Source organism: Lepidochelys olivacea, assembly GCF_965140295.1.
Source record: "Lepidochelys olivacea isolate rLepOli2 genome assembly, chromosome: 11".
NCBI classification, from domain to species: Eukaryota; Metazoa; Chordata; order Testudines; family Cheloniidae; genus Lepidochelys; species Lepidochelys olivacea.
This window is the reverse complement of record NC_140421.1, coordinates 7,946,425-7,958,291: the sequence shown is the minus strand read 5'-3', so window position 1 is coordinate 7,958,291 and position 11,867 is coordinate 7,946,425. Positions and strand designations below refer to the sequence as shown.

The 11,867-nt window shown below is 42.8% G+C and overlaps 1 protein-coding gene across 3 annotated transcripts in view; it reads right to left on the bottom strand.

The window, feature by feature from the left end:
- Window positions 1-642: 642 nt before the first annotated feature.
- MRAS (muscle RAS oncogene homolog) overlaps window positions 643-11,867 on the bottom strand; it is a 60,043-nt gene continuing 48,818 nt past the window's right edge. For all 3 annotated transcript variants that reach the window (XM_084643819.1, XM_084643817.1, XM_084643818.1), the window contains 3 exons: window positions 11,373-11,472; window positions 9,342-9,421; window positions 643-1,547 (listed from right to left, as the gene is read on the bottom strand). In XM_084643819.1, the coding sequence (XP_084499945.1) occupies window positions 1,451-1,547; window positions 9,342-9,421; window positions 11,373-11,472 (277 nt within the window). In that variant the 3' untranslated portion in view covers window positions 643-1,450. The remainder of the gene's footprint in view (window positions 1,548-9,341; window positions 9,422-11,372; window positions 11,473-11,867) is intronic.

Below are 11,867 nucleotides of genomic sequence, written 5' to 3'. Positions count from 1 at the left end.
CTCAGTCCAGCCTGGGCTGGTTACAAGTGAACATTGTTACTCTTACAGAGGGTTTGGCAGCCCACGCTGAATGAATTGGTGGTCTCAGTCCGGTGGACGACTGTCCATTCTATTTAAAAAACCACCACCACAATTAGCAGTCAGAGAGGCCAAGGACTGAATGGATATTTCATTCCTCCCTCAACCTGAAAGATGGTCTCTCAGGACTAAGGTCAACACTTCAGTGAGGTGATGGAAGGCAGCTTGAACACCTGCACCTGCTCTGAGGGTCCGACATCTTTCATCTCCATGCTGTTAATGGCTCACTAAAGTCATGAAGGGACAAATCCCATCTGAGTCAAGAGCAAAACTCCAAAATGATGTCGAAGGCAGCAGGAACTAACCGAAAGTGTGGGAGAAGGAAAAGAGTAAGAAAATGGAGCCAGTCCTCCTAACTGAGAACTTGGATGGGGAGAACAAACCAGTTAGCCATCTCCATATTGTGTAGTTATGGTTTTGCAGGGAAAGGCAAGGGAGTTTCCGGGACCTACTTGGAATCCAAGGGCTGTTTTACACACTTGGAAGGAGGAATGCAGCACCTAATGTCTGTTCCTCTAAATAAATCAGTACAAGTTTGTCTTAAAAAACCCCCGAGTCCGTTCCTTCCATTTGTAAATTACTTTAATTTAAATATTTTGAGGTTAACAAAATACCCTTTGAATCAGACATGCCCCCAAAATACAAAACAGAAACAGAACCTCCTCATAGAGGGTAACCCCCCACCCCTTCTTTTCTACACTGGAGTTTATGGACTGTGAGCTGGCTGCCCTCCAGGGTCTGACACAAGGTCTGGAGTGCGGAGAGCAGCTGGAATTCATTTTCTTCCTTCAAATCAATGCACTCTCATATGAAACTGCATTTTGGCATCTCTGTCTAAGAGAAAGTTCAGTGCAAAAGAAACTAACCCCAGCTGGGTTTCTTTCCAACCCAGTGCTCACTGAGCAAAAAAAAAAAAAAAAAAAAAAATTGGTTAGCCCTTCCCCCTGCCCCCACACATACATTGACTGTACCAAACAAAGGGTCATTCACGGCTGCTAGAAATGGGTCACATGAAGAAATGTTTGCAGATAAAACCAACACTTTAACCCCCCCGCCCCACACACACTTTTTAAAATAAACACCAAGGAGCCGGGGATTGTTGACCGAGAGTCCTGGTCCTGGATATTCCCTCCTCCTCGCCACGCTTGCAATCCACTCTGCACCGCACGCAAACCAGGCCAAGCTCCAGCAGTCTGGCTGCCGCTCAAGTATGTTAGCAAGTCCAACACCTCCCCCTCCCCCCCCCCCGGCAAGTTCCTCGGTGTAAGGTCCACTGTTCGAAGCCTTACGGTGCAGTTAGGTGGTACGGTGTGTTTTGCTAGTGCTTTTTTAATTCACATTAGGTCAGGCGGGGGAGCCAAGAGCCCCCGGGTCACAAAATCACACACTGCAGTTTGTGGGAGCCAGTCGCTCTGTCTCCTCGCCATTTGGTCTTCTTCTTCTTCTGGCTTTTCTCTGGGATCTGTTGCCTGTTTGGAGGAAAGAAAGAAACAAACCCAGTGAACCATCCATAGTGTTTAGGCTAGGGGCAGATAGACAAGTATCTCTTGAGCCCTAAGAATCAGACAGAAGAGACCCCTGCGGTGAAATGGCTATCCCCACTCATAGACCCCTACGGCAGGTGAACCTCTCCTCTTCCCTCCTGCACAAAGAGATACGGGACCAAAACAAAGAAAGAACAAAGGGATGTGACTCTGTTGGTGAGAATTTAAATAGCCTGGCACAGCTCCTACTCACACTGCCATGGAGTGAGAGAGACACACACTAGAGTTCAGGAACAAACTGTTTTTCCTGGGCTCAGACCAGCAGGCACTGCATTTATCCAGGGCGCTCGTACCGTGTTTCTGGCCAGTTTCTTAGATTGCTAGTTCTCGGAGATGGGGACAGTGTCCTCCTGGGTGCATGAGCAGCTCTGAACCCATCAAAGGCCCTCCTGGTATTCGATAATAGTAATAATTCACCAGATCACTGCCAGCTGCCCCATTAGAGTCAAGGAGCTGAAGTTAATGAAGTTAGGAGTGAAGAATAGCCATCCATCTGGGATGGGGGAAGGGAAGCCTCTGGAGCAGCAGCAGCTGCTAGGAAGAAGGACGGACGGTATTGTGACTACAGCAAAGGTTACAAAAGGGGGCTAGGGTAACGTTGCCATGGCAGTGGATTGCAGAGACACATTTCAGAGGCGTATCAGAGGGGTAGCCATGCTAGTCAGAGGAGATTTGCTATTCTCACCCCTTCTGCTAGAGGGAGCGTGACCTCTACTCACCCTGCCCCCATCAGATGATCTACCAGGGTAAGCGGCTCACCAGTTTTCAAGGGGTAGGGGAGAGGAGCATGCACAACATATTAATGCCAACGGGAGTTATAAGGTCTGAAGTGAGAAGGCAATATACTGTGTCCTGGTTAAAATACAACCCTTCCCTCTCTCCCCAATGTCAGGCTGGGCCCCGTCATCTGGTAAATATGGTTACCCTAGTGTTCGGACATGCTGCATTATAGCCTACTCAGCCACCGGGGAAACTGAGTTCTGAGCAAGGGACTACAGAGAAACAGAAATCAGGGGAGAACTAAAGCCTGTTAAAACAACGAGGAGTCCGGTGGTACCTTAAAGACTAACCAATTTATATGGGCATAAGCTTTCGTGGGTAAAAACCCCACTTCTTCAGATGCCTCTTAAGGAGTGTTTTTCTACCCACGAAAACTTATGCCCAAATAAATCTTAGTCTTTAAGGTGCCACCGGACTCCTTGTTGTTTTTGTGGATACAGACTAACAGGGCTACCCCTCTGATACTTAAAGCCTGTTAAAGATTTACATCTGGCTGGAATTTCCCCCAGGTCAAATGAATTGATTTGGAATCAATTAGCGTTGGGTGTTTTCAAACCTGCTGTTCAAATGGGTTCTGCCCTGTGCTGCTAAATAAAACATTTTCCAATCTAAAGTGCTGAGTGGTTCAGAAGGAGAAAGTGCTCTGGGTCATTGCCAGACGCCAGCCCTGAGGAGGACACTCCAGGCAGCATGAAATCAAAGCAATCAGAAATGCACAGCTGGGATTCCCTCGCAACTGTCTTCCACTGCAGCCCTCAATCACTTCAGTCAGCAACTTCTGTGGGTGTTGGATGAGCAATATCTTTAATGCTACTGCAGTTCCATTCGATTTACACTTCTGTGTCACTGAGGGCCTCCCAAATGCTCTAGGTTACAAGCTATCCAGAGTCACGTCATTTAGAAAAGGGGACTGGCTGCTATGCACAGGGCCAGATCCTCAGCTACTCTAAATGGACACAGCTCCATCAACCACTAGATAGTTTTCCCTTACACTAATTGCAGTGGAGCTACCAGTTTACACCCGCTGAAGATCTGGCTCAGAGTTGCAGAATAAACAGGAGAAAGGAAGGCTGCGTAGTTAAACGCAGGATTAGGAGTCAGGAGACTTGGGTTTGATTCCACAGACCGTGTGTCTTCTTGGCAACTCACAAAGGTCCGAACCATAGTCTCAGGAACAAATCAAATCTGTGTGTTGGGGATCTACCTTAACCACCTCCTCAGCTTGTTATGAGCTGAGCGCTGAACAGAAAGGATAAGCTAGCCACACCAGACACGGGACACAGCCAGTGTTGTGGGAGCCCAACTCTTGTGATTTGATCACGAGCCTTGAGATATTTGGTGTCTTTTTTCAAAGCCCCAGCTCCTGGAGTCCTGTTACTTATGTGAGAATCTTAGCTTTGATTTGTTTTTAAAAATGCTACTAGCCCTTATGGTTGCAGAGAAAAGCATAAAAATGAGACCCTGAAGGGCTCAAAGACTAGAAAGCCTAAAGCTCCCTCCAAAAAACAAACAAACAAAAAAACCAAACTACACCCCAAAACAAAATTCAGCCGATCTTATAATGTGTGGAGCCTGATGCATGATTTTGCAATGCTTGGGGTTGCCAATACTGCATAGCTAAAGATAACTGATTGGTCCTTGACTTCTTCCCCTCACCCCCAATCACAGTCTATTGAGATAAAATTTTGAAAGACATGTTTAGTGAGTTCTTTCTAGACAGTTAACTCTTCAGAGAACTGACCAGACCCAAATCTATTGTTTAGAAGTATGATTAGGAAGCAAGGTAACATTAGCAGCATTATACAAATCTGATTTCTGGAAGATGATCCCAGAGACAGAGAATTAGCCCCTGCCCTGTGTTACAGTGGAAGAATGCTCCATGGCAAATTTACAGCAGGACGGAGGGAAGCTCAGGAAGATCCTGACAGATCTACTGACCAGTTAGATACTGGTACCACCAACTATGTGGACTGCCCCAGGCTCCTTCCAGCCAATCCCAGCACTTGTAAGAAAAACTGGGAATCAACCAAATGCAGCTCTACTCAGAAGGAGCACAACCGTTGGCCACCAGTTGCCATGGTATCCATCAGAGTATGGCTCATGCCCCAGGTCCTTATGTTTGTGAAGCAATTTGGAGATAGGTGCAAAGTATTAGGAAGTTTTAAATGACATTTTCCTGACTACAGGTGAGCTAACAATTTGTGACAAAAAACGTAACAGATGATTTTATCCTATTTCTGATTGTGGCTAACCCTTGATTGTCTTTCAACAGTCTTCTCAAACCAGTTCAGCAAAATGTAGTTAGTTTCGATTGGCCAGCTAAGTCATGTGGCATCATTTCTGTTCTTTAACTGAATGAATGCACAAGGTTTTTATTTTATTTTATTTTTTTTTTATACTGAAGGCAACAAGGCTGATCAGGTGTCTAATTTGGCTGGTGGAACCTTTATAACAGCTGCTGATGCACACGAAGGAAAGAACCCAGACATGACTGTAAGGCCCTGGGGTCCATTTGGAGGGGTGGCACATACAGAATATACATTTTTAAATTTAATTTGTTAACTGGGAACATTTGACCTGGAGTCACTGAGAATCAACAAACAGGGAGAGCCACCATACCAATTATAGGTTTCAGAGTAGCAGCCATGTTAATCTGTATTCGCAAAAACAAAGGAGTATTTGTGGCACCTTAGAGACTAACCAATTTATTTTGTTAGTCTCTAAGGTGCCACAAGTACTCCTCTTCTTCATACCAATTATAGTGATTTTTCAGAATAGCATTGGATAGCGATAAGAGCTCAATATAATAAATAGTAATGACTGGCCTACTAATTACAAGGTACAGAATAGTTCAGAAACATCCAGGGACATTGCCAACTTGTATCTGTAACTCTTCAATAATTTTCTGCCCACACCCTCCTTCTGCCAGCTTGAGATGATTTTGGAAGAGTGGGTAGTACCATCTGCTTTCGATGGACGCTGACTTGAAGCTGTGGTAAGATAAACACTAACAGAGAGGCACCTGTGTATAAATGCCTAACAAGTTTCATTGCTGGGGAAGCCAATTCTTCCACCTCATATGGAAAAACTATAGCTTCACCTGATAGCATTAGTTATTAACCTAATAGCTTTCTTTGACAGGGTAACAAGCCTTGTGGTTATGGGCGTGGGTGGGAAGAGGTAGATGTGGTTTATCTTGACTTTAGTAAGGCTTTTGATATTGTCTCGCATGACCTTCTCATGAACAAACTTTGGAAATACAATCTAGATGGAGCTACTATAATGTGGGTGCATAACTTGTTGGAAAACTGTGAACCACTGATAGCTACTCACTGGTTACAATCAACCTGGAAGGGCATATCAAGTGGGGTCCTACAGGGATCAGTTCTGGGTCCAGTTCTGTTCGATACCTTCATCAATGATTTAGATAACGGCATAGACAGTACACTTATAAAGTTTGTGAATGATACCAAGCTGGGAGGGGTTGTAAGTGCTTTGGAGGATAGGATTAAAATTCAAAATCATCTGGACAAAAACTGTAGAAATGGAGTTGATAGGATGAAATTCAATAAGGACAAATGCAAAGTCCTCCACTTAGGAAGGAACAATCAGTTGCATGCATACAAAATGGGAAATGACTGCCTAGGAAGGAGTACTGTGGAAAGGGATCTGGCGGCCAGAGTGGATCACAAGCTAAAAAAAGCAATCATCATTCTAGGATGTATTATCAGCAGTGTTGTAAGACACAAGAAGGAATTTTTCTGCTCTACTCTGCACTGATTAGGCCTCAGCTGAAGTATTGTGTCCAGTTTTGGGCACCACATTTCAGGAAATATGTGGACAAATTGGAGAAGGTCCAGAGAAGAGCAAACAACATGAGTAAAGGTCTGGAAAATATGACCTATGAGGAAAAACTGAAAAAAATGTGTTTATTTAGTCTGGAGAAGAGACAATTGAGAAGGGACTTGATAACAGTTTTCAAATACATAAAAAGTTGTTACATGGAGGAGGGAGAAAAATTGTTCTCCTGAATCTCTGAGGATAGGACAAGAAGCAATGGACTTAAAGTGCAGCAAGGGCAGTTGAGGTTGGACATAAGAAAAAACTTTCTAGCGGTCAGGCTGGTTAAGCACTGGAATAAATTGCCTAGGGAAGTTGTGGAATCTCCATCACTGGAGATTTTGAAGAACAAGTTTGACAAACACCTGTCAGGAAAATGTCTACACAATACTTCGTTCTTCCTTGAATGCAGGGGACTGGACTAGATGACCTCTTGAGGTCCCTTCCAGTTCTACGATTCTATGATTACAGAAGAAATCTGTTTGCAGCAATACAGGTCACTGAAGTGGAGAAAAACAACATTCAAACCTAAGGCCTTTAAAGATTCTGCAGGTGGCACAATTGGTGTCATAAAAAGAAGACAGAGACAAAATATTTTCCCGAAGTTATAAGTGTTGGAGGGGGAAAAACATGAACAGGTTCATATTCCAGATTGAGCAACTGGAGAACTGGGGTGAAATCCTGGGCAAAATTCCATTAATGTCAGCAGGGCCAGGATGTCACCCAGAGAGTGAAACTGATTTTCCAAAGGCTGCGGACGAAGTTAGTGGCAAGGCTAGAAACAAAGCCCTGCTCTCCAAGATGGAAGACCCATGGCGTATCCAGTAGACCACAGTGTTTCTCATACAAATTGGCTTACGTTTCACTACTTAGTGGGTAGAAAAAGTGAAATGTCACCTTCAGATTAGAAAATAGCCAATTCCTTCAAGTTTTGGCCACAAGAAAACAACCAGACATTGTAATCAAAATGACAGTGTAATGGAAATCCAAACAGTGCCATCTTCATTCACAGACTTACACTGATTCAGAAAGTCAGCAGACAAAAGCGAGGTGGAAATAGCTTCAAGACTCTTCTGTACAATACAATAGTTTAACTGTCTCTCCAGTAATTTTGCTCAGCAAATGCTAGATGCTGTTATCTGTATCGTGTTTTGGACTACACGTGAAAAGGGTGCCTTAGCCACTCGTGACAGTTCAAGGTCTCCCTGCGCTTATCTTAGAATAGGTGCATTCTTACCAAAATCCTAGTGTTTTTGTCCTTTTGTGATTAAATTCTGCCAAATGAAAATTCTTCCTGGAGTTTCGGTTGGGTTACTCACCTCCCCTACTTAAAAAGCTGCTGTGTGACATGCATGTGTACTGCCAAACAGAAACAAACACCCCAAAGCTCCCTGCTCCTTGCCACAACAAAAGGTGGCTGCATTTCAGTGATGGGGATTCTTTTTATACACACACACACACGTATATATATATATATATATATATATATATATATATATATATATATATATATATACACACACCCACACATCCTGTATTTTTATATTACAGCCCTCATGAGGTCAACTGAAACCAATGATATACACAAATAAGGACTTCTGGGGTCAGATTCCAGTGGATTAGGTCATATACAGGACTAAATGCTGCTTGCAGACCAGTTAGTCCATAACTCTGGTGTTTGTATCTTTGAGGTTCCACTGTAATATTATTCAGTCCACTGTCTAAAGTACTTTGGAGTACTGCCCTATAAGAAATGCTATGTATTAAATACAATGGGATCCCAGTTATCTAATTTAACTGGGACCGGGGCCAGATTAGAGAACCAAAAATCCAGATAAACTGGAGAACGGGCAGCAGGGCGCTGACTGTCAGCCCTGGGAGGCTGGGGCTCCTGCTGTTAACCTCGGTTAAATGGGGTTCTACTTTATATTACTTCCAACACAGAGAAAGTTTTAATTTTGAAGTCACATCTGCAACTGGGTGAAACATGTAGTGGAGTTATGGAAATCAAAAGTTTCAGAACCTTAAAACAATAAGGACACCTGGGAAAACCATGAGCAAATTTTCAAAGACAGGTGCGAGCCACACTCAAAAGATTACTGGCATCAAAACAGAGGTCACAGTTAAGGATGTCCGGATGTGACCCAGGATGTATGTGGAAAACTGGGTAGGGGAAATGGACAGGAGGTCTGTGAGTGTCTGCAGAAGAAGGTTATATATGTAGATATACGGTTTTACATTTTATTTTCTGATTTTTATGGATTTGAGCTTTGCTCTGGTGTTCCATCTGATTTTCAGGAATACAGTATAACACCAGATATATCGTTAGTGTAAATTGGTATAACTTCATGGACTTGGAGCTGGGATTGTTTAGCCTGCAGAAGAGAAGAATGAGGGGGGATTTGATAGCTGCTTTCAACTACCTGAAAGGGGGTTCCAAAGAGGATGGCTCTAGACTGTTCTCAATGGTAGCAGATGACAGAACGAGGAGTAATGGTCTCAAGTTGCAGTGGGGGAGGTTTAGATTGGATATTAGGAAAAACTTTTTCACTAAGAGGGTGGTGAAACACTGGGATGCGTTACCTAGGGAGGTGGTAGAATCTCCTTCCTTAGAGGTTTTTAAGGTCAGGCTTGACAAAGTCCTGGCTGGGATGATTTAACTGGGAATTGGTTCTGCTTTGAGCAGGGGGTTGGACTAGATGACCTTCTGGGGTCCCTTCCAACCCTGATATTCTATGATTCTATGACTTCAATGGAGTTATGCTGATTTACGTTAGCAGAAGATCTGGCCCACAGTTTTTGTACTCCAATATCGCCTGTTATTATTGATCACTAATGTAGTGTCTGGAGGTACTGCAGGTGAATCCACTATATTTGAAATTTTTTACGTGCAGTTAGATCTCACAATGTTGAGCATGGACAATGAAGATTTTATACCTTAAAAGATGACTACATTTTGATAGTTGTGTGCAGGTATAGAACAAGCAGCCCTAATAAAGAATAAAAGAGCAGGCTCTTGGTTCCATGTGTTCCAATGATTCATGAGTCTTCTGTCAATGGAGGTTAATAGATGACTGAGTAAAGTGTTTTATGGCTCACCTGATTACTCTAACAAGATCATGGAAGGCTTTATCAACATTCAGAGGTGGGTCCTTGGCACTAGTTTCTATGTATGGGATCTGAAAGACAAAAGCCCAGCATAATAAATACTAGTAACATCTTACATGTGGACAATGAACCTATCTCAATTGACAACCCAAGGGACTAGAAAAAAATGGATGCAAAACAGAGGGTTGTCCTATAATGACTAACGCAGAAGGACTGTACTGAATAGATTTGGGGACACTTTCAGGTAGTCTCTTAGAGCAATAGACTGTTTAATAAGGGTGTTCTCAACCATGGAATTAATAGTACAGCATCGTTCATCTTGATATCTCTCAAAGCCCTTTGCTAACGAAGTGGTCTAAACCACTATGGGTTAAATCCTTGCTCCATTGAAATCAATGGGAGTTTTGCCGTTGGTTTTAATGGAGCCAAGATTTCACCTTACAACAACGTACAGCTGTGCTACACGGGAGGTTGGGGAACAAAGTGAAGGTTATATCCAAATGAAACTGCCAGGAGAAAGGCAGGTAAGTGAAATGTTGCCATGACATCAAGGTTAATTCGCAGAAAGGACACAAAAACACTTACCAAAGATCACCCCATCCTGTAAAATGTGCAACATACAAAACAGCTGGAAGCATAAAGTTTCAGATTTGGGGGGAGTAATTGCAGAGTTATTAGGAGAGATGTTCATTTTCCCTGAGATGTACTTGAGGACATGAAGACCATACAAACAAAACAAAACTATTTACCATGCCTGCCAGAAGTTTGTTGGAGATTGCTGAAAAACTAACACCTGCCAAAAATTCCTTCCTTGCTACACTGCATTTTAAGGTTCTTGAATGGTGATTTCTACAGGTACCTTTCCGACTTTGAAAAACTTCTGTTCGGGTGACAGAGAAGGTCATTTTCTATTGGCAGCCAAATGGACTTTTGTGGTCACTTGTAGCATACATACCCAGCAAAGAGCCATATTTGTAACCCTGGCTTCTGATAGCGCATGTGAAAATTCTGCATTTGCACATATAGCACCTTCCACACCCCTGAAACTGAGCACAACTCAGGAGCTATGTGTTGTGTTCTTGTTTAGGTTGACTGGCTCTCTGCTCTTCCACAAAAGCTTCTTTACAGGGGTGGGAATAAATATACGCAGAATGATTTTATGTTATCTTTAAAAGTCCAGTGGGATGCGGCAAGTTCCATTAAGTCTTTTCCATGACTGTGGGCATTTAGAAGCGATTAACCTAGTGTAACGGTGATTATAATCTTACTTGGGAGCCATTTCTGGAGCCAAACTGCAGTATGGATAGCAGGGAACTGAGATATTGGGTCTGATTTATATGGGTTTTACACTCATGTAATTCCATCATCATCATCAACGGACTTACTCCTGATTGACAACAGTCCGAGATCAGAATCAGGCGTATCTACTAACGACCTTTTCTGCATTTTCATTTGAAGAGAGCATTCTGTCAATCTTGCATGCACATTCCACCCACCTGCAAATAACTTGCATTACATGACTTTATGATCATGTGTGCAGTATAGCTGCAGCCATGCGGATCCCAAGGAATTAGAGAGGTTAGGTGAGTGGGTGAGGTAATATCTTTTATTGTACCAACTTCTGCTGGTGTGAGACCAGGTTTTGAGAAGCTGGGGAAGGGCGGGGGGGCGGAGGGGGGGAGGGGGTTCCTTTTCCATACCTGAAGAGCTGGTCTCTCTCACCAACAGTAATTGGTCCAATAAAAGATATCACCTCACCCACCTTATCTCTCTAATGACTATGATCATCATAGCTCAGCTGTAGTATGCTGCAAAGAATTGGCCCTGCTGGAAGTAACCTCTCTATATACTACTTTCTTTGCCTTTTATTTGAAAATGTAATTGCAAGTGTTTAATTATAAGAGAAGCGATCCAATTAAACTCCAAATGCGGAATGAATCCCATTCTGAACGCCTGTAATGAAACTTAAAAGAGTGCAACTGCCAAAACAACATGCAAACAAAGAAACACCCACAAACTTACATTATGTTTAGTTGCCATTTCTCTTCCTTGTTCCCGAGTGATTTTCCGCAAATGCATTAGATCAACTTTGTTGGCCACCAATATCATTGGAAAAGACTCTCTGCAAGTAAGCAATATGAGGAGACTTTCAGTGTAAAGTGTTCAGAGAAAGCTTCCTTTTCAAAGACTACCACCGTCTAGCATTTTCAGCTAGAAAGACGCAGCATGTAGGCATTTACCACCATAGTTATAATCAGGTGCAGATGGATTAGATTTTTATTGGTAAATGTTGGTAAACATCGATTTCACTGTACACACACAAACCGATGAAAAACACTTTCTTTCTTTGTTTATCTGTATATTTTGATTATCAATGAAAAATGCTGCCTCAGAATTTAGTAGAGCCAAAATCCAGAGATTTAGACTTTTGGATTACGCTTGTAACAAATGGACTAGTGAATGAATAGTGAAAACAGGTATGATTTGTTGATTTAAGAATATTTACTTTGTATATTT